The sequence below is a fragment of the Pogoniulus pusillus genome, chromosome 27 (assembly GCF_015220805.1).
Source record: "Pogoniulus pusillus isolate bPogPus1 chromosome 27, bPogPus1.pri, whole genome shotgun sequence".
Classification (NCBI taxonomy): domain Eukaryota; kingdom Metazoa; phylum Chordata; class Aves; order Piciformes; family Lybiidae; genus Pogoniulus; species Pogoniulus pusillus.
The window spans coordinates 10981268-11008145 of NC_087290.1; the positions used below are offsets into that span (position 1 = coordinate 10981268).

The 26878-nt window shown below is 45.7% G+C and overlaps 2 protein-coding genes across 4 annotated transcripts in view; both read left to right on the forward strand.

Moving 5' to 3' along the window:
* Nucleotides 1-572: 572 nt before the first annotated feature.
* DHX40 (DEAH-box helicase 40) lies at nt 573-17900 on the forward strand. 2 transcript variants are annotated; one of them, XM_064166422.1, is made up of 17 exons: nt 573-815; nt 1088-1233; nt 1589-1708; nt 2871-3101; nt 3286-3352; nt 3839-3970; nt 5138-5237; nt 6093-6179; nt 6656-6838; nt 8170-8250; nt 8991-9148; nt 11288-11402; nt 11667-11775; nt 12176-12270; nt 12793-12862; nt 13278-13506; nt 15292-17900. In XM_064166422.1, the coding sequence occupies exons 1-17, from the start codon at nt 674-676 to the stop codon at nt 15429-15431; spliced, it is 2205 nt and encodes a 734-aa protein (XP_064022492.1). In that variant the 5' UTR covers nt 573-673; the 3' UTR covers nt 15432-17900. The 2 variants fall into 2 exon arrangements, with proteins under 2 accessions (XP_064022492.1, XP_064022493.1); XM_064166423.1 differs by having other exon boundaries at nt 15295-17900.
* Nucleotides 17901-18592: 692 nt separating this feature from the next.
* The window catches only part of CLTC (clathrin heavy chain), a 39427-nt gene continuing 31141 nt past the window's right edge, over nt 18593-26878 (forward strand). The window contains exon 1 of one of the 2 annotated variants that reach the window (XM_064166420.1): nt 18593-18830. In XM_064166420.1, coding sequence (XP_064022490.1) covers nt 18789-18830 — 42 coding nt within the window. In that variant the 5' untranslated portion in view covers nt 18593-18788. The remainder of the gene's footprint in view (nt 18831-26878) is intronic. The other variant, XM_064166421.1, reaches the window with a different exon arrangement.

Sequence of the window (26878 nt, forward strand, 5' to 3'; positions counted from 1 at the left end):
CACCATGTTGGCGGTGAAAGGCTTTTTCCCTGTGGAGAGAAGCAGCGCTCATGTCGCTGGGAGCGGTTTGTGGTTACACTGCAGCCCAACGGTGGCAGAGCCACACGGGCTGAGGAGCTGGGATCCTCCAGCCTGCATTTGGGCCCAGGTAGCACGGGGGAAGTGCTGCTGTGTTTCCTTAAGTGCACTGTGAGATCCTGCAGCAGATTTGGGAATAAAAATTAACGACTTTGGCGAACCAGAGCAGCCCCTGCCCGCCGCAGAGCTGCCGCCCGCGGCTGCGCCCCTGCCCGCGGCTGCGCGCCCCTGCCCGCGGCTGCGCGCCCCTGCCCGCGGCTGCGCGCCCCTGCCCGCGGCTGCGCGCCCCTGCCCGCGGCTGCGCGCCCCTGCCCGCGGCTGCGCGCCCCTGCCCGCGGCTGCGCGCCCCTGCCCGCGGCAGTGCGTCCGAACCGGGCCGGGGCGGCGCTCGCGAGGGAGGCTGGGCCTGCCCGGGGCGGGGCCGTTAGAGGCCGAGCACGGCTCTGACGTCATCCTGCTGCGCGGCGCCGCTGCGTTGCGTAGTGTGACGTGAGGGGCGTGAGTGTGGCCGTACCGGTTGGTTTCTCGCCCGCGGAGCTCCCCGGGGCCGTGGCTTTCTGTGCCGGGACTTCCCTCTTCCTGCTTCCCTGCTGCCATGGAGGGCACCGCCGCCCTCCCTATCCGCCGGTACCGGCGGGCCCTGGTGGAGGCCGTGAAGGAGCAGCCCTTCCTCATCGTCACCGGCGAGACGGGCAGCGGCAAAAGCACACAGCTGCCCAAGTACCTCTTCGAGACAGGTAACGGCCGGGTAGGAGGGAGACCTCTGAGAACCTCCTCTACGGCCTCGGTCCCAACACATGTCGGGCTAAGCACAGATAAAAGCAAATAATCCTCCTGTCGTCTCAGGGAGAGTGCAGCTTCAGCCTGTGCCGTGTCGATGTGCGTCTGGCTGCATTAAACCTTAGGAACTGAAGAAACTAGGAGCGTGTGTGTATTATGTAGGTCTTTGTGAATAAACTGACTTTCAGCAGCATAGCTCAATTCCCTCTTCTCCCTGTCTCTCCCGTAGGCCTTGCCAAGCATGGGGCCATCGGTGTTACCCAGCCCCGACGCGTTGCCACCATCTCGGTGGCACAGCGGGTGGCCGAGGAGATGGGCTGTGCCCTGGGGAGTGTCGTTGGGTACCAGGTCCGCTTTGATGACTGCACCACTGAGGTAGGGCTCAAGAGAACCGTGTTCCTGCTGAGAGTGTCATCAGAGGGTGTGGTGAGGTCAGTGGGCTTGTGGGCGGCGCCACGGAGTGGCACGGCCCTGTCTTGTGTCTTAGGGCTTTGTGTGCAGGTGGCCTCAGCCCTGAGAAGCATCTGCCCCAGCTGCAGTGCAGCTGCAGTTGTGTGTGTCATGTAACTTACTCCATCAACTCTTTTGAACGCTGTGCAAGTGAACTGTGATCACAGAATGATGTGATGCTGTCTTCGTGTATGTTTTGAGCAAATGTGATCTGTGTAGAAGTGTTTAGCTTGAAGTAATAATCCAGGATAACAGCTGAATGTCTAATTAAACCTTTCAGGATACTGCCATCAAGTATATGACTGATGGCTGTTTGCTGAGGCACATACTGGTAGATCCCCTTCTCAGCAAGTACAGTGTCATCGTTTTGGATGAAGCCCATGAGCGGAGCCTCAGCACTGTGAGTGTTGCCTTCTACCTGTCCTTTTGGATCCCTATGTTTTCATTTTCTGAGGTCTGCTTATGCTTTTCTTTCACTTCTGCTCAAACCTCAAGGATTTTGGCTGATTTTGCATGGATGCACTTTATCCTTTTGCTGTCCTGAGATGATTGAATTCCTGCTTCTTTTGTGGTAGTGCTGCCTAACCTGAAAATAAGATGCACCCTCTAATCTTGTTGGAGTTGTAGGAGCTGTTGTTGCCTTTGAAAACAGTTCAAACTTGGATACTTTCCTAAAATTGCCAATTTGGAGGCCAGCACAGTGAACATAAACCCTCTAGAATCCTAAATTTAAAAACAAACCACAACAAACCAACCCCCACAAAAACAACCACCTGAAACATCTCTCTTGCTCCAAGACCTAATGTTTCTTAGGGTTAGGGTGTGTATGTGACTGTGCAAGGAGATTACAGCTTTTGGGATGATGAAAGTGTCTAGCCTGACCTAAGTACCAAAAGCTATCAAATGTCACTGTGACCCTTCTGTGACAAGTGAAGTGAGACTCAAGTCACTTAGTCCTCAGGATGTTGTGTGTCAGGCAGTCCAGTAAACAATCTACCAGTCCAGCTGGCAAAAAGGGAAAATGTTTTCTGAATCCCAGTTCTACCCTTAAGCATCTGGGGATATTGCAACTGGACTAGGGTGATGTAAAAACCTCCTGCTTTGTCACCTGTGTCTAACTAAAAGGAGTAGACTTTGAATCCAGAGCACTGCAGAGTGAAATAAACTTCCTGAAGTTGTAACAATAAATAGTACAGCAAGGGAGGCTTCACACTCAGTCATGTTGGGTAAGCTGGACAGAAGGCAGAGGTAACTGCCTGCAGATTACTTGACAGTGGCAGTATAAAAACGAAAACCAAAGGGTTTTAAGTTATACTGATTCTGTTTGTAGGCTGAAAGAGGAGCTTATTAAAAGTAATTCATTTCTAGAAACCAGTTAGTGTGCTTACAAGGCAACCAAAGCAAGTGTGTGTATTCTTCTGAGCACTTAGGCTCTGAAGAGGTGATTGGGTTTTTTTTTGTCTTCAGTGTATCAGTGGGATAGAGTCAGTCCCTTCCTAGTTTGCCAGGCACTTTTAAGAATACTGAGTTACTGATAGAAGGTTCTTCTGGTTTTCCATTAGGATATTTTATTTGGCTTGCTGAAGAAGCTGTTTCTACAGAAGAAACCACCAGACAGGAAGACACCCATGAAGGTGGTGGTGATGTCAGCCACCCTGGAGGTGGACAAGCTCTCAGAGTTTTTTGGAGACTGTTCAGTACTGCATATTCCAGGAAGAAATTATCCTGTCAAGGAGATATTCTGTAACCTGCTCAGCCCAAGGGATGTAGGCAGCTCTGCATATGTTACTGAGGTCTGGTCTGGTTTATTTTGTGTGTTGTGTACTCTGTGTTTGGTATGATTATTGTCTGAGAAGGACCCCAAGATTGAGCTATGTCCTTAGCATGTCTGCAGGATATAGAAAATAATTAGTATGATGAGCTTTAGAAAGAGTAAGTGAGATTCCAGCTGTTACTAGCTTGGATTTTTTGTTTCAGGCTGTAAAAGTGACATTGGACATCCACTTAAATGAACCAGAAGGTGACATCTTGGTTTTCCTGACAGGTGAGTTTTCTTTTGACAACTGGTGTCACACACAGCATTGCCAGCAGAAGAGTGACTGTCTAGTTTGTCCCAGGGCATGAAGGAGAGAAGGGAGAGTTGCTTCACAGTCCTGTGAAGCAATAGTTTCCAGAGCCTGTTTAGGTAAATCCATGCTTGTGAGATCAGATAAGAGAAACTGTAACTTAGAATTCTGCATGTAAGTTTTTCTTCTTGTGCCAAATTTACCTGCTTGTATTGTCTGCATGCTTTATTTTGTCCTTAATTCAGGAAGGGAGGATTTCTTTAGCTGCAAAACCCTGCACCTTGGTGAGAGGCACTGTGCAAAGAGTGGGTGTCGACTCCTCTACTGGCACTCAGAAATGCTTCTTCCTTCTTGCAGTGATGACTCTCATATTGGCAAACAATCCTGTTTGATGATACTGCAAACTAGGAAGGCAGAGTTGTAGCTGCATAGGTCACCTAAGTGTTCTTGTGTGGGTTTTTTAGGTCAAATTGAGATAGAAAGAACTTGTGACTTACTTTTCAAGAGAGCAGAGCTGATTGATTACCGGTACGAAGTCCACGATCGGTCTGTTGAAGGCCTGCTCATCTTACCATTGTATGGGTCCATGTCAACAGGTAAGAGCATTTAATGTCCTGTGGAACTTAATTCATGTAAAGGTTAACTGTAGGAGTTGTTATAAACAGCATCCTGTTTATAACAAGTGACACTCATTAACCCCTTTTTTATGACACTGTAGCACTGTGGGGGGATTTGTGATGTTCTTAAGGTAATCAAACTTCAGCCTTCCCTGTACTTGAAAAGAAGCCTTCAGGTAAAATTCATATCCACTGGAAATGGCTTCATATGGCATCAAGGTCCCCAGCTCAGGAAGGGGATATTGTATGATTGAAAGTTGACATGTCCTGTTTAGGCACTCACATTTTATTTTATGTGGAAAAGATATTGGCAGTGTTTTGGTGATGAGAGTTGACTTGCAAGGGAAGATAGCAGCAGTAGAAGCCAATGCAGGAAGGTACAGGTTATCAGAGTGAGTCAGTCTGGTTTGTTTGGCAGCAGTACCACAGTTAGTTTCATGGAGTTAAGCACAAAGGCCTTTTGACCTTTACTGGACACACAGACTGTATTTTTCAGATCATCCAAAGTGCAATGTTGAAGTCTGTAGGTGCAGTATGTAGAATGCCAAGAAGCTGGATAAGTGTTCAGCAGAGCAGGACAGCAGTTGCCATCTGGAAGTGCCACTGGGAGGAAAGAGCTGCAGAAAGGGAGCAAAGTCTTTACCTTCTTGAAAGAACAGAATGGAAAGTGGCATAAAAGAAAGATACAGCTTCTTCCTTACTTGATGTAAGGATTGGATTCCTGACTGAGAGGGATATTTATTTTTTTCTTTTATGGTAGTTTCTCTGAGGTTGTGTTTAATATTTTTAGAAACACAAAAGAAAGTTTTCCTTAAAGAGTTGTTTGGGGGTTTTTTGTGGTTTTCACTTGTAATAAATGAGAAAATTTAAAGCAAAACTTGGGTTTCTACCTTGGGAACATCCAGGACAGTTGGCCTTTCTTGATCTAAATGTTTTCTTGACTATACAAACAACAAGGGAGATATTCCCTGGTTTCTGGCATATGCTAAAATAATACCAGATTTGTGTTATGGGATGCTATGTGATTCACTTTCTAATCTCATTCATGACTTTCACTCCATCACTTGAGTAAGTGTGCACAGTGTAAGAGATGTGGTTTGAAATCAGAGCACTATAACCTAACAGATTGGCTACTTGTCATTTTAGATCAACAGAAAAGAATATTTTTGCCTGCTCCCACAGGCATTAGGAAATGTGTGGTGTCCACAAACATTGCTGCAACGTCTCTGACGATTGAAGGAGTCAGGTATTGTTTCCTATCCTTCACAGAAGCTGTAACAGAGGCAATAGTTCAGAAAGTTCTACAAGTGTTGGAGAAACTGATTTGCTTTTGCTCCAGAGGAGGGCCACAAAAGGTGATCCAAGGGTTGGAACACCTCAGCTGTGAGGGTAGGCTGAGGGAGCTGGGGTTGGTCAGCCTAGAGAAGATTCTGCAGGGACCTTAGAGCTGCTTTCCAATACCTGAAGGGATCCTACAGGAAGGCTGGGGAAGAACTTTTCAGAAGGGTGTCTTCCCGCAGGACAAGGGGGAATGGTTCGAAGCTGAGGGAGAGTATATTTGTACTGGATCTTAGGAAGAAGTTCTTCAGTACAAAGGTGTTGAGACTCTGGAATAGGTCGCTCAGGGAGGTTGTGGATGCCTCCTTCCTGGGGATATTCAAGTCCAGGCTGGATGAGGCCTTGAGCAGCTGAGTCTAGTGGAAAAGTGTCTCTGCCCAGAGATTGGAGTAGATGATCTCTGAGGTCCCTTCCAGCCTGAGCCATTCTATGATTTTGTACCCGTGCAATGGTTACCTTTTACCTTTTTGTCTATGTAGTGAATAAACCCCTCCTTGATACTACTATGCAGTCTTAGAAATAAGTAGTACTCTTGGACCCTAATTGGAAATTGAATCTCAGCTCTATTAAATGAGGCTCCTTGGGTCTGATCTGTGGCATCCTGTTGACTGAACAGGGCTGCAGCTGACCATCAAAATGCATCTACCTGTTTGCATCCTTGTAGGGTAGATGTGTTCTTGCTTTGATGCTATACACCTGGCTATTACCTATCTACTGAGACCTCTGTTGTTTTCTTCTCTGACAGAGTATGACTCTCTTTCAGATATGTAGTAGATAGTGGATTTGTGAAGCAATTGAATCATAATCCCAGAGTTGGCTTGGACATACTGGAGGTGGTTCCCATTTCAAAGTAAGTTTAAAAAAGTCATGTGCTTGGTGTTTCTGGGGCTGCTCTGACAGTACTGACTGATGGTTGATCTTCCAAGAAAAACAGAGTGAGGATGGCTTTAAGGCTCTGTAATTTAAAGCCACTTTATTTGCTGCTAAACAGAAAGTAGTTCAGGACATATCATTTATTATCAGTTACAGGCAATAAGAAGGAACGGACTGTGCATTGTCTGTGGTCTGATCAGTGGCTCAGATGGCATCTTGTGTTTGTTGAATACAGCAGCCTGATTCAGAGAAGCTTAAAAACCCCTTGCCTGGTACAGAAGTGCTTCTTCATTCTGCTCACTCTTGTGTAGCAGCTGCTGCACAGTGCAATGCATCTTCCATCTGTGATCACAGCCATTGCTGTTGGTTACCATAATTGCAGTGTGCTGCTTTGGATGATAACAGGAAGGATCAGGAGTTTGACCTTTTTTCCCTGCCTGTCTGTTCTGGAAGGAGTGAAGCAATGCAGCGATCAGGCCGAGCTGGCAGAACATCCTCTGGGAAGAGCTATCGTCTGTACAACAAGGACTTCTGGGAGCAATGCATGCCTGACCACACCGTGCCAGAGATCAAGAGAACCAGTCTGACGTCTGTGATCCTGACCTTGAAGTGCCTTTCAGTGCATGATGTCATAAGGTAACCTCCATGGAGGGAAAGGGTTAGTGTATTCTTCCTGAGTCTCAGCAGCAAGGGCAGCACAGCACCAACGGCCTGGTGGCAGGAGGCAAGATTAGGTCCTTGGCCAACTGTGACACTTTGCTACAATCACAGAACTTTAGAGGTTGGAAGGGACCTCCAGAGATCATCCAGTCCAATCTCCCTGCCAAGGCAGGATCACCCAGAGTAGTTTGCACAGGTGTGCATCCAGGTGGGTTTGGAAAGTCTGCAGAGAAGGAGACTCCACAACCTCTCTGTGTAGCCTGTTTCAATGCTCTGTCACCCTCACTATAAAGAAGTTTCTCCTTATGTTGAGGTGAAGCCTTCTATGGTCCAGTTTGTAACTGTTGCTCCTTGTCTTATTGCTGCTGACTACCACAAAGAACTTAGCCCCATCCACTTGACACCCACCCCTCAGATATTTGTACACATTGATCAGATCAGGGCTGAAGCAGCTCTCCTATGAGGACAGGCTATGGGAGTTTGGGCTCTTCAGCCTGAAGAAGAGAAGGCTTCGAGGAGACCTTGTAGTAACCTTCCAGTATCTGAAGGGGGCCGGCAGGAGGGCTGGAGAGGGACTATTTACTAGGTCTCTTAATGACAGGACGAGGAATAATGGGTTTAAACTGGATGTTAGAAAGAAGTTCTTTACAGTGACAGTGATGAAACACTGGCACAGGTTGCCCAGGGAGGCTATGGATGCTCCTTCCCTGGAGGTGTTCAAGGCCAGGTTAGATGAGGCCTTGAGCAACCTGTTCCAGTGAGAGGTGTCCCTGCCTATGGCAAGGGATTGGAACTGGATGATCTTTGAGGTCCCTTCCAACCCAAACCATTCTATGACTCTCAGTCTTCTCTTACCCAGACTAAACAGCCCCAGGTTTCTCAGTCTCCTTTCATAGGGCAGATGCTCAAGTCCCTCAGTCAGCTTATCTGCTGTTCTCTTCAGTCTTCAATGCCTTGGATCTTGACCTCAAACTGAGTTTGAGGTTCTGCCAAACCCAGCTACTTCTCTCCAAAATGAAATAGTTGACAGTGTTCTTCAAAATTTTTACATCCCAAAAGCTTCATCTCTGGGGGGTTGTTTAGTTTCAGGATCATGTTTGTGCAGAAAATACAGCTCCCCTTTGCAGGTGCTATGCCATATCAGCTTGGGGCTGTGCATAGAATGGCACACCCATGTCCTGGAGATGCTTACATGCCTTTTGGTCACTGTACTGGAATGTTGTGGAAGTATTTCAATAAAGAAGAAAGCTAAGCAAGCTGTGCAGAGCCTGAGCAATGAGACTTTTTAACTTCTTTTTTGACCATAGATTTCCCTACTTGGACCGCCCTGAAGAAAGGCACATTTTAGAGGCTCTCAAGGAACTTTACCAGTGTGCTGCTATTGACAGGTAAAAAAATAAAGGGATCTACTCACCAGTAGTTTAAAATGTAATGGTTTAACAGGCATTAGTGAGTTGTTCATGTGGACTAAATGTCTTCCTCCAGCAGTACAGTGTTTCCTCAATAGACCAGGAAGTTAACCACTGGGTTTTAACACACCCTGTAAAATTAGGGTTAGAGTATAGCTTAGGACTTGAGAAGTACAGATTATTTTTTCCACATTGTCCTGAAGTTCCTGAGTGACTTCAGACAAATTACCTCAGCTCTCTGCACTGTAGATCCTGGTAGGAGATCCCAGACTGCTGTGACGAAGGTTTTAGGCATTAGCTGTGAGGCCTATCCAAGAACTTGAGACAGGAAGTAAGATCTTATCCCAAGCTTCCAGGAATTATTCTTGGGGTGGGGGGGTGGGGAAACAAACCCAAACAAACCACAAAACCAAGTCAACAAACCCAAACCCAAAAAACATCTTTAGGATTAAGCACCTCATACACTCAGAGCTGGGTTTGCCTGTCATGAAGCAGGCATAAGCAAACTGGAGAAAGGTGAAACATTCCTCTGCTGGTGACACTTGCTTCATGTCTCCAGCACCTGTCTGGGCCTGCAGTGTTAGAACAATCCAGAGGGAAAAGCCTCTTTCATGCTTTTTATCAGCCTGTGGAGGCTGGCATTGTGTGTACCTGTTCTGATTTACACTTAAACATAGTTTTGTTGGATGTTGCACTTGCATCTCTTTTCCTGGGACAAGGAGAGGCCACGTGACAAGACTGGGTGAATTCCTGGTGCAGTTTCCCCTCCCTCCCAACCTGGCCTGTGCTGTCATAAAAGCGGCTTCTCTTGACTGTGAGGATCTGCTGCTTCCCATAGCAGCCATGTTATCTGTGGAGAATGTCTTCATTCGTCCAGGTAGGAAGCTCCTTATCCCAAAGCAGCCTTGGGTGGGTGGGGAGTTCTGATTGGACAGGGACATCTCAGGCAATGGTTAGGTAGCACCCACTGGCTTCACCTGGAGACTTAGACAGCTTCTCTCTGGATGGTTGGTTGTTTTTTCTCTCTCAGTGGCTTTTTGTGCTAGCGGTTTGTGAGGCTGCAGTATCTTCCAGGTGTGTTACAAAGTGGGAACTGAGGCTGCATTTTGAACACTGATAGCACAAACCTTTACTTGAGTGTTTACTCCTGCAAGAAGCAAGCTGCTCTCCTTAGTTGGGCCCAGCACTGGTAAGAGACACAAGCATTTACCCTAAATTAGTGTCTTAAGTAACTCTTAGCTTGTAACATGAGGTCCTCAGGTGCAATACCTGGTCTCCTAGAGTACCCTGTAGCAGACCTGTAGGGAAGAAGAATGGTGAGATCAGGACAAGTACACAGTGACACTTTGCCTGTGTGTTTTACAACTTCCTGAGGTTTTGGAGTCAGAGCACACTGCATGCTAGGGACTGGACAACAGCTGTTGCAAAGACTTCAAAATAATATGGAATTAGGTTGCATTTGTCCCAAGGCTGTGAGTTGTAAAGCAGCATATGGGTGAGTGGGTGGACTGCTGAGAGGTCATAAGTAGGGAAACTGTATTACAGCAGGGAAAAGAAAGACAAACCAAACAAAATCACAAGCAAACCAAACAAAGCCAGCAGAAAGCCAAAAGGCACCACAGCAGATGTTTTGCTGTTGGTCTATGTACAGGCAACAGAGACTGATTAATTTGTTTTTAATGAATGGAATTGCCTCTGTATTGGTGTTTCTATTGAATAACTGAGTTACTATGATAAACTCAATTTGTCACTGTCTCCATCTCCAGTGTTTTTCCAAATGGAAAATGCAATTTTGCTGTGGTTCCAAGCTAGCACCTCTCAATAGTACTAAACTTGCCCTCCCGTGTCCTCCTTCCTATCTTCTTTCCACTCCAGTCTGCCCCCAACCTGTCCCCCTAACTGGCTACATATAGTCCTAATATGTCTTTGTGGCAGACCTTTGTCCTTTCTAGTCACTGATTGGCTCCTGTCCAGTTATCTCTGTAGTCTATTAACTGTGCCCGTTAGTGCAACAGCTAAAGACCCTGCTGGCAGCACTGATAGCCTGGATTCTGCTCTGGGGTCTTGCCATCCTCCTGCTTTCTCATCCTCCCCTGGCACCGTGCCCTCGTTATCTGTTCAGCTAGCTAGCGCAGACGCCTTCCTTACTCTCCAGCAGCCCCATGCACCAGGAGCCAAACCCAGACTCTCATCCTGAGGGCATTTGCTCATGAGCAGTATGGACACAAACAGGCCTCCTGACCTCATTGGTGTTGCTTTTAATACCCAGAGACTTCTGACACTGCAGTACAGCACCAGTGTAGTGTGTTGGCCGTTGCAGCCCTATCTCTCTCTACTGAGGGGAATAGGTTGTGCTGGAGAAGGAATTCTTTGGGCATTTAAAAGTTGAAATAACACTTTGGAAATGTTGCTTTTGCCTAGTACATTCCTGGTGTGTAGTGGAGGTGAATTCCCACTAAACTCACAGATTGCATTCTTTTCCAGACTGCTATTTATTTTAAACCCTCTGTTACTATGGCACTTGAGAGTGAGGACAAAAGCTGAGTTAAATAGATCAATGTCATGAGTCGAGTATTTGCTGCTGCAGCAGCAATGATGGGGTGGTTTCAGCAGTCTTGTGTGTTTCTCCTAGGGCAAAACTTTCACTTGATCTCTGAGCTGTTTTTTTAAGGTCACTGTTCCTTTATCTTTCCATGTCTTTCTATATCAGCATCTGAATTGATTAGGAGGGAGAAACACACAGTAGCTTTGTTTCTAAGGGACTAGATTCTTCATCTCTAGCACTGACTGATGATATTAATCACGGATTTAATAGCATCTATGTGTTCTTGTTCAGCAATTGTGGAAGGAGGAAGAACTGTTTAAATGCAGCTGTGGAGGAGAGACGAATCTAAAAATAACACAAACAAAGACTCAAGGCTGCCAAACACACTTTGGAGAGCTGCTAACAGAAAATGAAATAGGAGCAGTAAATAAAGCCAACTTTGTTCAAATGAGCTGTATCTTACTTCCTCAGGTGACCCTCAGAAGCAGAAGGAGGCTGAGCTTCAACACCAGGAACTTTCCTCACAAGTGGGAGGCTGCAATGACTTTGCAACTCTCTTAAATATTTTTGAGCAGTGCAAAGCAAGGTATAAAATGATTCCAGTAAGTGTTTCTTTGCGTTGCTGCTGCTGGAGTTTGGGTACTTTGTGTGTATCCACTCAGACCTAATTGCAGATTGATTCCTCTTTGTGATCTGTGATTTCTGTCTCAAGACTCTTATTATTTCAACTAACAAAGTATCTGGCTGTGTAGGTTGCCTTCTTTGTACAACCACAACAGAAAATAGAGGCAACTTTTCTGCCTGCAGCTGACAAAGGGCTCCTTTATAACACAAGTATTTCTGTTCTCAGCAAGTCTCCTTCAGCTTGGTGCCAGAAATACTGGATCCACTGGAGAGCTTTGAAATCTGCTTTTAGTGTGGAAAAACAACTGCGGGAAATAATCACTAAACTGAAACAGGTAACGAAAATCATTTTTATATATACCTGAGTTATATAACTTTGGGATTTGAGACCTGTACTGGATTCCTTGGCCTTTGCCAGATGGCTGCTGCCTTTTGCCAGCAGAAAATAATCCACTTCAGTATTGATTGGAGTGTCCATGCTGTAGCCTGTGTAACTAATGGGTATGATGGTGGTAAGAAGCAAGAAGGAAGGCTTTCCTCAACGGGGCTCTGGGCAGCCTGGTCTAATGGAGGATGTCTCTGCTCACTGCAGGGGGTTTGGACTAGATGACCTTGGGAGGTCCCTTCCAACCCCAACTGTTCTATGAGCAATCCAGAGGTTAAAATCCATGGGATGGAGGTGGTGAAGCCACTTTTTCTTTGGGAAAGAACCTGATTCTCTTTTAAATTACATAGCTTCCAGACTTCCCTAAAGAGACATTTGAAGGCTCCAGGACAGAAATACTAAGAAGATGTCTGTGTGCAGGATACTTCATCAATGTTGCTAGGAGGTAAGTAAAGAAGTTTGAAGTGCTGAGTGGAAGAGACGCTATCTATGCTCTCTAAAGGTAGAGCAGCAGGGCTGTGTACTGTTAGGAGTAGCAAAGTAGCAGCTACTACTGAAAGGGTTTCTGCTCAGGGCTGGAAGCCTGCTGAGTCCTCTGCATTTGAGACTCCTTGCGTTCCTGTTTTGCATCCTTTGATTAGAAGTTTTTCCATCTGTGAAATAAACTTGCAAGCTGATGAGGACTTCCAGATAGTAAAAGGCTTGGGAATGTTCAGTTATCGTGGCTTTTAAAGACTTCCATCCCAAACCTTGTTCATTATTGTGTGACTATATTTGCAGTGTTACTGTGGTAAATGAGATCTATTTTATTTCTTACTGGTTTTTTTGCTGTTTCATTCTGGAAGAATCTTCTGCTGATTTTTTTTCCCTATGCTGCTGCTTCTTTGCTTTGTTTAGTGTTGCTGTCTAATTACAGCAAAGTTTCATTCTATTTTCGTGTAATTATCTTATTTCACAAACCTTTCAGATCTGCAGCCAGGACATTCTGCACAATGGATGGACATGGCAGTATAGTTTATATCCATCCTTCATCTACAGTAAGTTACCAAAGGCAATGAATCCATATGCAAAGGATCTATAAAAGGAGTGAGGCCAGCCTCTGTAAACTCTTCCTCTTCTCTTTGGCTTCTGCTAACTTATGGCCAGGAGAAGCCCAGATGCAGTGTTCATTTTGAGAGTGCGAAAGAGCCTCACTTCTTCAAATTTGGTAGATGTTTGGCTTATGAAATGAGTGTGTCATAGGCTGAGATTTCTCCCTGGCTCTTTGGAATTCCTGGGCAATCCTAAGCAAGTCATTCTGCTTTAGTTTTACTATCTGAAACTTTAGCATGATGACAACTCTACCTCATTCTTCCATCTGAACCCTTGGAAGATATTCCAGGTGAGGGTGCTTTAGAACTAACCCCCTTTTTTTCTTCAAATCATTTCTGAAACAACCTTGTAATTTTTCAGCTGTATAACCAGGAGACTCAGCTCGAGTGGATCATTTTCCACGATGTCACAGTGACATCCAAAATCTACGTCCGGACAGTGTGTCCTGTTCGCTACGAGTGGGTCAAAGACTTGTTGCCCAGATTGCATCAAATTGATGCATATGAACTGAGCAGTGTGGCACGGGAAGAAGTAACTGAGGAGGAAATAACCAAGTGGAAGCATAAGGAGGACCTTAAAAGGCAGTATGGTGAGCACATTACTAGTGCATGTCTGTGGCTTGTGTGGTGTTCCTGTTGTTGTGGAGGCAGGTGTGTGTTATGGCACTGAGTGCACTCGGGACTAGTAGCTGTTAATCTGGATGTGTTTAACATTTGCTGTGTGTAGCTTTAGCTGTTTTCTTGTCTTACTACAGCTCTGCAGTCCTTGTTTTCCTGACTTTGTAGTGTGCATAGTAGCGTTTTCTTACTGATTCTTGCCACATTCCTGCCTTTTACTGGGTTATTATAGTTGATAAGAGCAGAACTTGAACACATCGTTGAATAAAAACATTTTTCTCTGACCCTTACTTACATTTGTGAAGGGTTTCTAACCATCGATACTCCAAATAATATGGACCTGAGAAAAAGAAGGCCAAAGGGGCAGGTTGGAACTCAACCCAAAAAAAACCTTGTTCTGACAATTAATTTAATGCCATACATTGAAATAGTCAGCTTTAATTCAAACTGATGCCCACTAACTGATCTGGCTGCTTGACATTCTTTGCATTCTTCCATCAGCAGGTTTCCTAAAACAGCCAAGGATTCAGAGGGCCTCTCTACCCCTGGGCTAACCCTTCCAAAACACTGATTCAACATGCAGTCCAGCCACTGGCAATATAAACTCTCTTCAGTTTCAGAGTCTTGCATTCAGACCAGCATCTTTCTGTCCTGCAGTATTGCCTAAAGCAACCATTTAAAGTGATAAAACCACAAATTGCATTTGGTTATAAATTTACTGAAAAGGATATTTATGGTATTGGATAATGAAGAGGAATCTCATCTATGTATCTGAAGTCCAGGGATCTGATTTTTTTCTTTGTCCCCCTTAACTTTTGGCTTCACCAGGCAATTGTGAATTAATTCAAGATTAATTCTGTATTTTGGGGAGCTTCATAAAATTAGTTGTCTGAGTAACTGACAAAGGCTTAATTGGTACCCATTGGAAGGAAAGGCTGAAATAATTTGGCTCCAAGACAGAATAATTACAAATACTCCAATAGTGAATGCTGATTGAAGCTCCTTCCTCATATCGAAGGGGTGTGGGGCTGGGCACCAGCTTCTAGTAGCAGGCTGGAGTTCACATTCAGTAGTTGGCTTCTCAAGGTCTTTGAATGATTGAGGCACAATTCACATTCAGTAGTTGGCTTCTCAAGGTCTTTGAATGATTTTTTTAATTACTATTATTAATTACAAAAAAAAAAACCACCTGAAAATATTTCCTGTTTTTCTTTCTGTCTGGGAGAAGCACTCCCAAGGTCTCAGCTCTGTGGGACAATGTGCCTGTCTAATGGTATCTGATCTGGACTACTGACATTTCCCACTCCTTTATTTGTATGTTATCCTTTCTCTTCCTCCTACCTCCAGAAATATATAAAGGTAGCTTTATTTTTTCTTTCATACTGCTCTCAGGGCTGTCCCTCTCTTGCCTAAACCTGAGCTGGGAATGTGTAGTTGAGATAAGAAATGGGTGCATAGAACACGAGATGCATGGTATCTATTACAATAAAAACCAAGATAGGCATTTGGGGATGAGATGGGCCCAGCTGCAAATATTGACATGGGAGTTAAGGCATGGTATTTTTCTTACCCACCCCACTCCATTTGCTGTGATACAGTCTGTCCTTTCTGGAAGTCATTCAAGTGGCTGATCTGGAGTCGAAAAACATTTGTGATGCTGTTGGGGTTATTGGATATTTTACAAGTAGGAAGAATTGTAATGCAGGAGGAGTGTTGACACAGAAAAGTATATTTCTCTCTTTTTTTCCTACCCACAGAAGCAGTCACAGACAACTCTGCAAAGAAGATGGAGAGAAGAAATGATGACAAATCAATACTGGATGCCCGAGCTCGCTATCTTGAGAGAAAGCAGCAAAGAGCACAAGTTTTAAGTGGAGCAGTGAAAGAAACAGGATAATGCCACGAGGAAAGCCAGTTTGGTGCAGTTGTTGAGGGTATGTTTGCATAATGCAGAGTGACAAACTGGAGTGGAGGAGAAACTTCTGCTCTGTGGTACATTTGAGTGTCAGAGCACTCAAATTCAATCTTCCTCTGCTGTATGTAGCAAGGAAAAGTTACCAAGCTGAATTTTGTTGCTACATGTCACTGGCAACACTTTAGCAGCCTACAGCGTGGGTGGAGACATGATACTGGCATGCCAATTCTGTGGCATTTGGTTGCCTTAGAAAGGTCTCAGTGGTGTCAGTGCTATTATTTAATAAAATGTTCTTAAAGTGTTTTTTTAAAGGAGCAGAACTATCTTTATCCCTTTTACTTTGTATGGTTGTTTTCATGCTCATACACTACTCAGGAAAATGGGTAGGAGGTGCCCTTTTAGTGACAAAACCATGTCATAGTTTAATCCCAGCTGGCAACTAAGCACAGCCACCAGGATCTAAATTCAAAATGAGTTTTTTCAGCTGCATTCTGTGTTGCATGCAGTGTTGTTTCTACTCTGGGTTATGCTGTGCAGTGATGTTTGTAGGTGAAGGCATCTCCATGCACAACGTGTTCTGTAAATGTCTTCACATTCTTGCTAACAATGCATAATTTTTATCAGGGATGACTTAGTGTTGTGTGTTTTCCATCTGGCTTTAAAATAAACCCAACCAAGCCAGCAGTTAGTCAAGTGCTCAGCCAGGCTGCATCCTGCAGTCCGTCAGCAGGCCTGCTGCCTCCTGGGCTGTTTGTCTCAGTTTCATAGCTGTTGTTTTTCAAGCACATGGAGTTTGCTCTGGAGGAGAAGTGTTTCAAATGTGGAGAAAGAATCAATAAGGACATCTTGGTGTTTTTCCTTGACCCAGGTATGTAACAGAGAAAAGTGCAGTGTTGCTTTGTCATCATAAAGTTTGTTTCCTTCTCACAAAGAGGTAATCTCTTACTGTCACCTTAATAATCCTAAAATGTTGCAGTGCTCTAGTGTGGAGCTTGTCCCTTTTTTGGGGCCATTTTCAATGAGTAACATTTTCATTTGAGACAATGTCCAAGAAACTAAGAGAACCTACTTGCATTTTTCATGCCTCAGTTGTGTGCAACTTATGTGTTGCTTTTCAGGTAACTAACACAGTTAAAGTGATGTAGTAAGGGAGCCTTAGCACTTGATGTATGACATGAAACATTCCAGCTCCACTGCACAGGCTGTAGCTGATGGCGGATGATGTAGCACGGGAGCAGGCTGCCCAGAGAGGTTGTGGAGTCTCCTGCTCTGGAGAGATTCCAAGCCTGCCAGCACATTGTGATCCTGGGCAACCTGCTGTAGCTGACCCTGCTCTAGCAGCAGCGGGGATTGGACTGGATGATCTCTGGAAGTCCCTGGGATTCTGTGATATGCTTACAAAACCTGTAGAAAATGAATGATTGATAATACTGTTCTGCATAAAGAAGGTAGCAGCTCTGATGCTTGTCCCTCTTTTTGTGATTGTACCTATTAGAAGGAAAAAGCTGAGGCTGGTATCTGGACTTGCTGAGCTGAGGGAAGCAGCAGCTGTTGTGGAGAGGCTGCGGCAGTGGCCTCTGGCTGCCCTGCAGGGCTGGGTGCTGCTCACCAGGCTATAAGAGGCTTAACTCGAGCAGCACCACAGCTGTCAGTGGAGATGGCTGGAGCCAGCACTGATGTCAAGTGAGTGCCAGCCTTGGAGTTCTGAGCTGCAGAATTGCTGCCTCCTGCCTCTTCTCAGTGTGCAGAGCACAGGAACAGCAGCAAAATGAATGCTTTCCTCGTTGTGAAGGGAGTGTGTGAATCGAACAATTGCTGGTTGTGATCAATCCTTGTAGGAAGTGGCATGTTTACGAGTCCTCTCTCCTTGGGCTCTTTATCCTGTGTTCAGATGGAAAAGGGTTTTGTTCTTTCTTGCTGTTGCTCAGACCCTGCCTTGGAGAAGCCAGCACTTTTCTTTGACTAAACCCATTGCCTGAATTTTGCAAAAGCCCACAAATTATTGCTGTTGACTATGATTTGTGTTCTCTTTGCATTGTCATAGCCACTTGCAAATCAAATGACATCAGCACCACATGCTAGGTCTGAGATCAGTAGCTACACCACCCACTCTTGCTCAGGGCTACGTATCTCTTGGCTCCCAAAGCTTTACTATGTCAAATTTTCTGAAGGGAGAGGTTTTTCTACCTCTGTTTCAGGGCTGCTCAGAGCTTTTGCAATCGTGAATTTGAAGATCTAGCAAAACTTATGGGAGGAAGTAAGTATGGCAGTGCAAAAGAAGGCAAGCTCTAAGCAAAGCAGGGGGGAGGTTTGTTGGGGTGTCTGTCTTACAAGACAGTCTGTTCATAAACCCCGGGAAATGCTGTGGTCATCAAATCAAAACAGTTAAGTTTTACTAGTTTCTGTGGGCTGGAGTTACATTAAGTTAATAAACATAGAAGGAAATTTGAAGTTTCATTATGTTACTGTACTTATTAACAGTGTTACAAGGAAAGAGTCCTTTGGCCCCGTCCTGGAGTTTCAGATGACTGCAGCAGCTTGAGACGTTCCTTGACATCCTGTGAGTTGTGTGAAGGGAGGTCTGGGTCAGTTGCTGCTCGTTCCCTACTTGGTTTTCTCTTTTTAATCACTACGCAAAGCAAACCCGCATCCTCTGCCGCTTCAGCTACTACTCGGGGCAGGAGGAAACCAGCGGGCAGAGAGGGAGGGCGCTGAGGGGGCAAGGGGCAGAGCCCTCACCTGCGGCCCCGGGAGTTGCGGGACTCGGAGGACATCCATCCGCTCTGCCTGGGGCTTCAGGCTGAGCAAGGGAAGCCCCGAGGCGCGCTGCCGCTGAGGGGAGCTGGGGCCGGGGCTGCTCCGCCCGTCCCCATGGCAACGGCGCCCGCCCCGGCCGAGTCACCTTGCACCGGCCGCTGCCCCCGGCACGTGACCGCCGGGGCGGTGAGCGCGGAGCGGAAGTGACGCAGACGCTCCCCGGTCGCATGATGTGGCAAAAAAAAAGGCCAGGGAAGGAGCAGTGATGAGTCCCGAAATAGTCCCTTCCGGTGGCGGATCCTTCCGCTGCTCCCATTGGCCCCGCGGCGGGTGAGTCACGCCGCTCGCTGGGATCCTTCCGCACGGCCGGCGCAGTTAAGGCCGGTCCCGGCAGGTGAGGCCAGGCCTCTTCCTTCCGCGGCGGTATCCTTCCGCCGGCGGGGGCAGCTTCCGGATCGCCGCGGCTCTTCCCCGCTCGCTGGCCCGTTCCGCCATTGCGGTCCCGTTTTCCTGCGCCGCCCGGACCCCGCTTAGGTGTGACTCCGGTCCGGTCTCGGACTGGAGCCCCAGCCTGCCGCCGCCATGGCTCAGATATTGCCGATTCGTTTCCAGGAGCATCTCCAGGTGGGCACCAGGGAAAGCTGGGATGGGGAGCGGGCGCTGGGGCGGGTGAGCCGCTCCCTTCGGTAGAAGAGCCGCCCGGGGTCTGTGCCTGGGCGAGAGGCCCTAGGCCTGCTCACCGTCCTTCCCTGAGGGCCTTGAGGTTGCCTGGATCCTCTCCAGCGGCGCGGTGGCCTCTCTCTGCAGGCCTTGCCGCTGTCTAGCTCGGGCAGCGCCTTCCCGCCACGGGCTGCCTGCCGCGCCGCCCCGAAGGGCACCTTTTAGCGTGCCCAGTACCGCCTCCGTGCGGGCCCGGACATGAGGGGAAGGGCTGGGGCGTTGTGGGGCTCCGCCGTGTCCTGGAAAGGCGGCGATGAGGGCTGAGGTGTAGGCACCTAGCCCCTGTCCTTTCCCGGTCCCCGTCTCGGCTTCCCGGCACTGGGCGGCGGAGTGTGCTCCGTGCCGGTGGTGTAGGCGAGGCTGGCGCCGTGCCCACGCTCTAGCACCTGCCGGGCGGTGGGAGGGAAGAGTGCGGAAGGTGCCGCTCGGCTTCCGCGGGGAGAGTCCGCGAGTGGGAAATCCTTCTTCGGGGCTTCTGCAAGAGAGGGGGGAACCGTAGCGGGGCCGAGGGGCGGGGAGGGGTGAGTTGTCTCTGTGTGCTGTTAATTGGAGGGGAAAAAAAATAATGAGGTAATGACTTCATGTAATCCTAAGGACATATTAAAGCGTTTTATTGATGTTCTGACTTGTCATCTTCTGTGGTGAAAAAACACATATTGCAGTGAAGTCTGAAAGCTACTGCGGGCTTCCCTGCAGCACGGCTGTGGCAGTGCGGGCACGGAAGCGCCAGGTCTCTGCTCACTACGGTGTTTCCTGGCCCCTGACGAATTCTAGGCTTGGGTATCCTTAAAACGTAACCGGATTCAAATAGACTCTTTCCAAACGGTGACTTTTAATTTATTTATAGTGGCTTTCTAAAGGCAGTAGTAACAATTCTGAAGTCACTCCACTGCAGGAATGAAAGGTTACCTTCTCAAATGAGCGTGCGGCTTTAATGTCTCTGGGTGAAGCTGGGAGTACAGGGAGGGGTCTGGAAGTGGTAATTGGGTTGTGCAATGTGCACTTCCTAGCTCACAAGTCTGTAGGGCGAAGTACTACATTCTTCTTGCTGTAGCTGTGATGCTTCAGAGCTTGGCTTCACTACCGAGTGTTTTTTAAGGAGAACTTGAGTGATTAAAGTTATACTGACATACATAGACAGGGGCTTCTGGAAGCTGATCTGTATTTCTTCTTTCCTGTCATGTCAGCATCTACATGTAGTTTGTGCTTACCTAACTGGGACCGTGGTGGGCACTATTCTAGTGATGGGTTTGCATCATTTATAGTGGCTTCTTTTCCTAACCTAAATGGAAATAATTTAGTTTCCTGACAGCTTGTGGAAAGAAAAATGCAGAATGCTTGCTTTGCTGTGTGAATTACCACTGTCCATAGTGTTATTTTTAGATTTCAGAAAATGTTGCCATGATTGGTTTATATCTATCTAGCTAACTATTGGTCACTGGATAATTTTACTTTGATATCATTTTAAAGCCATGCCAGAATTCGTAGCTTAGGTGTGGCCCTGTTCTGTTCTTTATCCAGTAGCACTAACAGGAGAATGTCATGAGTTGGCTAGAGCTTCAGCTCTGAGCAAATGTTCTGTCCTGCTAGTGGCATAACTTAGAATGGGGTATTGAGAAGGCTCTGTGTGGTCAGGTGAAAGCCAGCACTCTGGGTAGCCCATCTCTTAATAAAGTATTGTGGAAGTGAATCTATGATACATTATTTAAGATACAAGGCTTGCATGTGACCCACAACCGGGTCTCTAATGACATGAGCTCTATTACGTAATGAAACTCATCAGCTTCACTCGGAGGTGCTGATGGGTTTCAGGCCAGTGCTGTTGTGGAATGTGACTGTTCTGACTGAAGACTGATTTATGTTTGTAGTTTATGCATTTTTTTGCTCCTGTTCTTTGGCTAGAGCAGTGGCTTAACAAATATGTTTTACTACTGCCTGTATGAGCTGGTCTTTTAAGATTGGGTGTCCTGCCTTCTGAGCCTGCATACATGTGGCTCCTGCCCTTAATTTTTCACTTTGCTGTACCTACTAACTTCCTCATTTTACTTTATTGAAGAAATTCAGAGGAACTTGAGTTCTCAAAGGTTGTTCTGACTGTTGTTGGAGTAAAATTTGAGAGTAGAAAAGTTAAAATTGCAACACTTTTGTTACCCAGAGCTTCTTTAACTTATTCCAGGCTGTTCATAGGAGGTCCTCTTGGACTCAGTAATGCAGTTTCTTGAACTGTGCCTGACCTACATCGTCTGGGAAACTTGTCATGCAGGTGTTGAGCAACCCTTGCAAGCTTGTAGCTGGTGCTTAAGGAAAGACAAGGTACCCAACTGGAGCCTTATTCGTAAAAGTTCTTATGAGGCTATTATTGGAAGTTGCTTTGCATTGATGCAGAAGAGTGACAGCAATGTGTGCAGTGTGATACTAGTTCTGCATGGAAGCACTACTGCAGGTCAAAAAATGGTCAAGTAAGTGTCTATACAAAGCTTGTCCTGATCTTCAGCTTCAACCCAGCTGTACTCCATCTTGCACTACTCAAGGCAAGCTGGCATTATCTACTGCTGTCCGCATCTTGGTTAGGTGATATGGGAATGAAGAATTAAAGCCTCCAGAAGCCCTGCACTGTTGTGCTCCTAAATGTCTTGTCTCTCAGGCGCATAGTACAGCATGTTTGGGACCTGCAATTTGAGCTAAAGATCATTTGAGCAAGTAAGATGTGACAAGTAGTTAGCTTACTAGGGGTTTAGTAAGCTTTCTGGAGAGTTCCTAAGTGAAGTTTCAAACCAAATTGTCTAGTCAGGCTTCAGGTTTTGAGTCCCATGACATAGCTCTGGAATCTCAGGAGTCACAAGTGCATGGGATGTTATCTGTGTATTTGTCTCTTGCCTTGCCACAAAAGAGCATCAACAACACACTGCAGAGAAACTTTTACCTTGAGAATTCTCAAGGAGAAGCTTGATTCCTGTGCTATCAAAGCTGCCAGACTTATCTTACAAAACTTAACAGTACTATTGTTTTTTCAGTAGCTGTGAGCAAACAGTCCAATGGTTGTGTGCTGGTAGGTCAGAGTTCAGTATGTCCAATGACTGCAAATCTAGTTGCTCCTATCAAGGTTTTAGGGATTCCAGTTGAGAGTGAAAGTGAAACAACTGCTCACTGTAGTAGGTACATGGAGCTTTTCCAAGATTGCATCTTCCTGATGAGTGAGAAGGAACCAGACAAACTAGCAGATGATGATCTATGGTTGCCTTTCAATTTAGCCACAGTACCCTGAAATCTGTAGAAATGGTACTTGGACCAGGTGCACTGATGTACTGGCATGATTTAACTCATCTGAACCTGAATATATTTTAAAGTACTTAAATAATTCTGTGGACTTACCTAGACAGAAAGCTGTCTGCTGAGGCAACCTTTTACTAGGAAAAGATCTCTCATAGCTGTTGGTCACTGATGGAGTAGACCTGAGTGGTGGCTGCAGTGTTCTAGTGTGGTAGCCCTTGGATGGCTCTCAGAAGCACAGATAGCTATGCCAGAGAGATGTCTGAGTAAAACTGGCCAGCCGAGGGGTCATATCCAAAACTTACACATGTACTACTGCACTCTAACAATGACAAACAACAAAATGTTTCCATGGATTGTGCTGGCAGTGAGACAGTTCAGTATATCCTAGCCCACTAAATCTTTGCTGCAACAGTATTAATTTGAAGCAGCCAAGTCCTTAATTAGGATTGTAATTCAGGAGCTAAAGACAGTTCTGCTGTGGCTGACAATGTTTTGGTGAGGGTCTTGCCTTCTGCTTCTTAGTGGATCTAAATTGTTAAAATCAATGAGCCTGGAGTTTTCTTACAGAGGGAAAACATCTAACAAAGAATGCAGTGAGGATTCTGGGCAACTTGTAGAGTGTCTCTGCTAATTGGATAGAAACAATTAGTTAATCAGTTCATAAGCTGTTCCTCTTGGCATGTCCCTCGCAGCAGGTATGAAGTCAACAAGCCTGCTTGTCCTGGTGGCACTGCTCATTAGCACTTCACCCTAAGACTGTAGTGCACCAAATTCAGGTGATAGCAGCTGGTGTTTCTGCACTCAAGTTTCAGTAGATACAGTAACCAGAACAGTGACCCAGCATGCCTGTGGCTGCTGAGACTGGATGGCTACCTCAGCCTGTTGAGGATGAGGCAGAAAGTAGGAAGGATACAGAAGTGGAAGAGTTCTCAATTATTGTAGGGGATTCTTATCTCTTAAAAACATAACTTCCTAGCCTGTCATGAGCTGTAACTCTTACATTGCACTGGTAAATATGAAGTAGATCAGCTGAGAGACTCCAGTGTTACAGGTCTGCAGTCAGTAACTCTGACAGATCGATATCTTTTGGGACACTCAAGTTTGCTGTGCTGATTTTCCTGTATGGAGCTAAATGAGTGGCTGAAATGTAGCCTCATGTTGTACTGTGTTCAGTCAAAGCCTGGCAAAGCATGGCCTTGCAGTGAAGCTGCTGTGGCTCGCTGCACATCAAGGAGTTCTGTGCTTCTGGAAATACTGGGAATATTTCTGTGAACTGGCACTTCCTAGCTACGTGATTTCTAGCTGCATGTAGATAAGGAGTCTCTGGGCAGAAACTAAGCAGCTGCTTGTGGCTACAAGAACAGTGGTTATATCCTGTTGAGTGTGAGTCGAGGTGAAATGTCTACTCAGCAGTTCTGTGCCCTTCCTCAGAGGCAAGGAGAAATTATTTGACAGCTAAGCAAACTGTCACAAGAAAGCAAATGTTCCAGGAAAGGGTCAACAAAGAGACTCTTGTCAGCAGTTTTACCATTCAATTTGGTGTCAGACATGCTTGTAATGTGACAACTGATCTGGAGAAGCTACCAAGAATATGCTTGAATTGTTTTCCAGCAAAAAGATGATTTTGTTGATCAGACTTTGATTTACTATGTTGGTAATCATCCACCTCTCAATGCTGTTCAGACAAAGACCATGGTGGAAGTTGGCTCAGTACAGCCTGAAAATGACTGAAGTATCCCATCTTGGGTTGAAGGAGTCCTCTGAGGTTCCATTTCTGTCTCTGGAAACCTATTTCATGATTCCGCTCTAATGGAGCAGCTACTTCACAGAACACTTTCTTCTCAGCATGCTTTCAGGAGATTGGTGTAACTGAACTTTCCAACAGATGTTGGTGTAAAGTAACTCAAACTGTAAATTGGTTGCTCAAGCACAGCAAGTTCTGCTTTCACATCTGCTTGAAAGTCAAGGAAGTGCTTTTTGTAGTACAGTATAGGGATTTTAATATTTATTTATTTACTATATTTTAAACTTCTTTGTGAATCAGTGAAAGTAGTGGACCTAAATAAGTGCTATATTGAGTTTTGGGGTGATGGTGGTTCCATTGTAGTAAGATAAGGGGTAGAAAACATGTGGTAAGCCTCTATATTCTTTTAGTTGTGGTGCCAACTCAGGAGTTTGTATGTGAAATAGTATTTAAATTTTGATGATAAAAGCTTTCACAGAAATCTCTCTTGTCAGATTTCCTAATGGTCATCTTGGTCTCTGTTTACTTTGCTTAGCTTTTATAAATACTGCCCCACTCACCTGACCTTTAGCCTGCTTGGGGAAGAAAGTAACCTGTACTCCAGGGAATGAGCTATACTATCAGGAGTGCTATGCATGAGATCTGAGTGCAGCCCTACCCTCTGAGCAAGGCAATGCCACTCTGGGCTGCTGACACTTGGGTAACCAAAAGCAGAGATTGTTGTGCTTAGAGTCACCTTCCTGCTCAGTGCCTAAAGCAGGCTTGGTTCTGTGCTTGGATCTGAGATCAGAAGATGAAATGTTAGCAGAACTAATGGTTACACCTGCATCAGGAGGCTTTCATCAGAGCTCCAGTGCCAACCAACTAAATCTTTTCAAAGAATATCTAGCTTTTGAAAATAGTCTGAAGTTTAAAAGAGACCACATCTTCCTCTACTGACCAGGGTTTGCTACCTTTGACATGATACCTAGCAGATGGCAGTTTCATCATGATTAGGATAAATCTGTCTTGCAATATCTAAGCAACTTTGATTCAGTGGCTAAGTCTAGACCTCCCTAAGAGGTCTACCATCTGCTAGGACTTGCTTCTTTGGTTTGTGTTGTCAGCAATGTTTGAGTATAATGCTGTGAGTTTTTTCCAGGTGGAGTACTTGGGACTCAAGCTATCCTTCATAGGTGGTTTTGCACTTGATAAGTTTGTAGCTCTAACAGAAGAAAACATTACATCCTAATAAGTCTCTCTAGCTCTAGCAGATGAAATTCTTGTGTCTTGAAACCTTCTCTGCTGCAGAGATGTGAGCAAGTTGCCTGTAGCCCTGCCTAGCTGATGGAGAAATTGATATCAGAGTCCTAGGACTAGAGAACACTACTTAAATAGGTGAAAGAAGATCTGATCCTAAATCTGGAATCTGAGTGAGTCCATGTTTGGGTTGTGTGATGCTGGACTTTGGACAGGTAAATCTGAGTAATGGAGTTCTGGCCTGTCAGGAAGCTGTGGCATTAAGACGTTTTTCTCTTGGGAGAGCTGATGAATCACTTGTGTTTCTCCTGGAAGTTTTCTGGTTGTGTTGTCAGGTGGATGGATGTAAAGGGAGCTGGCTTGGGGTGGAACTGTTCGCTGTGGTAAGTTGCAGGAAGTTCAGGTGTTTTGCCTTGGAAGAAGGGCTTCATCTGGGATAACTATCTTGAGACCTAACTTGAAGAATTGCATTTAAATCTGTTCTGCTTATAGTCTTACCTCTCCCAAAGTCTTTTGGAGAACAAAAGCTGAGTAGACCTTGAATTTAAGAAAAGATCAGTGTAAAATTAACATGGTTTTGATGTTTGAACCTGACTGAAGAACTTCAAATGGGAAAGCCCTCTCATGAGCGAGCAGGAGAACCTTCAAGGCAGAGTGACTAGAGAACCATACACAAAGGCTGAATCATCTGCTATAAATTCTCTCCTTCAGCAGACCCAAGGAGCTAAAGCTGACTTGCTGTCAAGTCACAACCTTCAGCCGTACCAAGATCTGTCCATCTTGATTCGCTGGATGATACAGATTGACCATTGAAATGTCTTTTCTGAAGCTTTTTTCTGTTAACTTGGTGTGCCATGGCTTAGATCTTGCTTGTTCCTCGTATGCTGCCTGAAAGCCAGGGCAAAGGGGCACTGTAGTAAACCACCCTTGTTATCAGCAGCTGCGAGCGGGAGCAGAGCAGCTCAGGCGTGGTCTTCTCAGCTCCTACAGAGCACAGTTGATAAGAGCTTGGTGTTTTCATTCGAAGTAGGACAATAATACTAAAATGGCCTTGAAGGTCTGGTCCTTGGGAGACCTTGGGCTTGAAGTTCAGACTGTCTCCCACAAAGGAGAATATCTGAAGTAGCAGAAACAATTCCTCTAATGGATAAATCTGATGTTGAGTTTTTAAGGTATATCCAGCCACAGGCTGTCTGTGTGTGAGCTGAACTAACCTTTCTGCATTCCCACTGAAACATGGAATAAACTGTTCCACTACTGCATCCTAACGCAGTGAAGTGATATGAACTGGTTTGTTGCAAGCTGTACTAGAAACGTAATTCAAAGGTGTGCAGAAGCAAACTGGCTCAGCAGAAAAGGACGTGGTTTGTTGATGTCTTCTGTGTTAGGTATGGCTGTGCGTGAGCCATTTCTGATTTCAGCAGTGTCCATCTCCTCTGTGCTAGCTCAGCCTCCTGGGTAGTGGCTTGTTGCTAGACAGGACTAGGCTAATTGCTAGACAGGTAGCTTTTTTTAACTCCACAAGGATAAAGCTCAGACGCCTCACGTGTGATGTTAAGCTTGAAGTAGTGATAGCTGCCAAGCTCAGTGGAATAAGATAAGGCTCTGGGAGCAGAGCTGGTGAGAGTGAGTACTGAAGCTGCAGTTCTGGCACAGTTACCAGGAACAGACAAATTCAGTGTGCCTTAAACCATGT

Bases quoted from the DNA above. Each gene is read 5' to 3' on its own strand.
- DHX40 (XM_064166422.1), top strand. From the start codon at position 674: ATGGAGGGCACCGCCGCCCTCCCTATCCGCCGGTACCGGCGGGCCCTG. The intron at 1,234-1,588 runs GTAGGGCTCAAG...TAAACCTTTCAG, and splicing joins TTGATGACTGCACCACTGAG to GATACTGCCATCAAGTATAT. The intron at 8,251-8,990 runs GTAAAAAAATAA...TCCTGGGACAAG, and splicing joins CAGTGTGCTGCTATTGACAG to GAGAGGCCACGTGACAAGAC.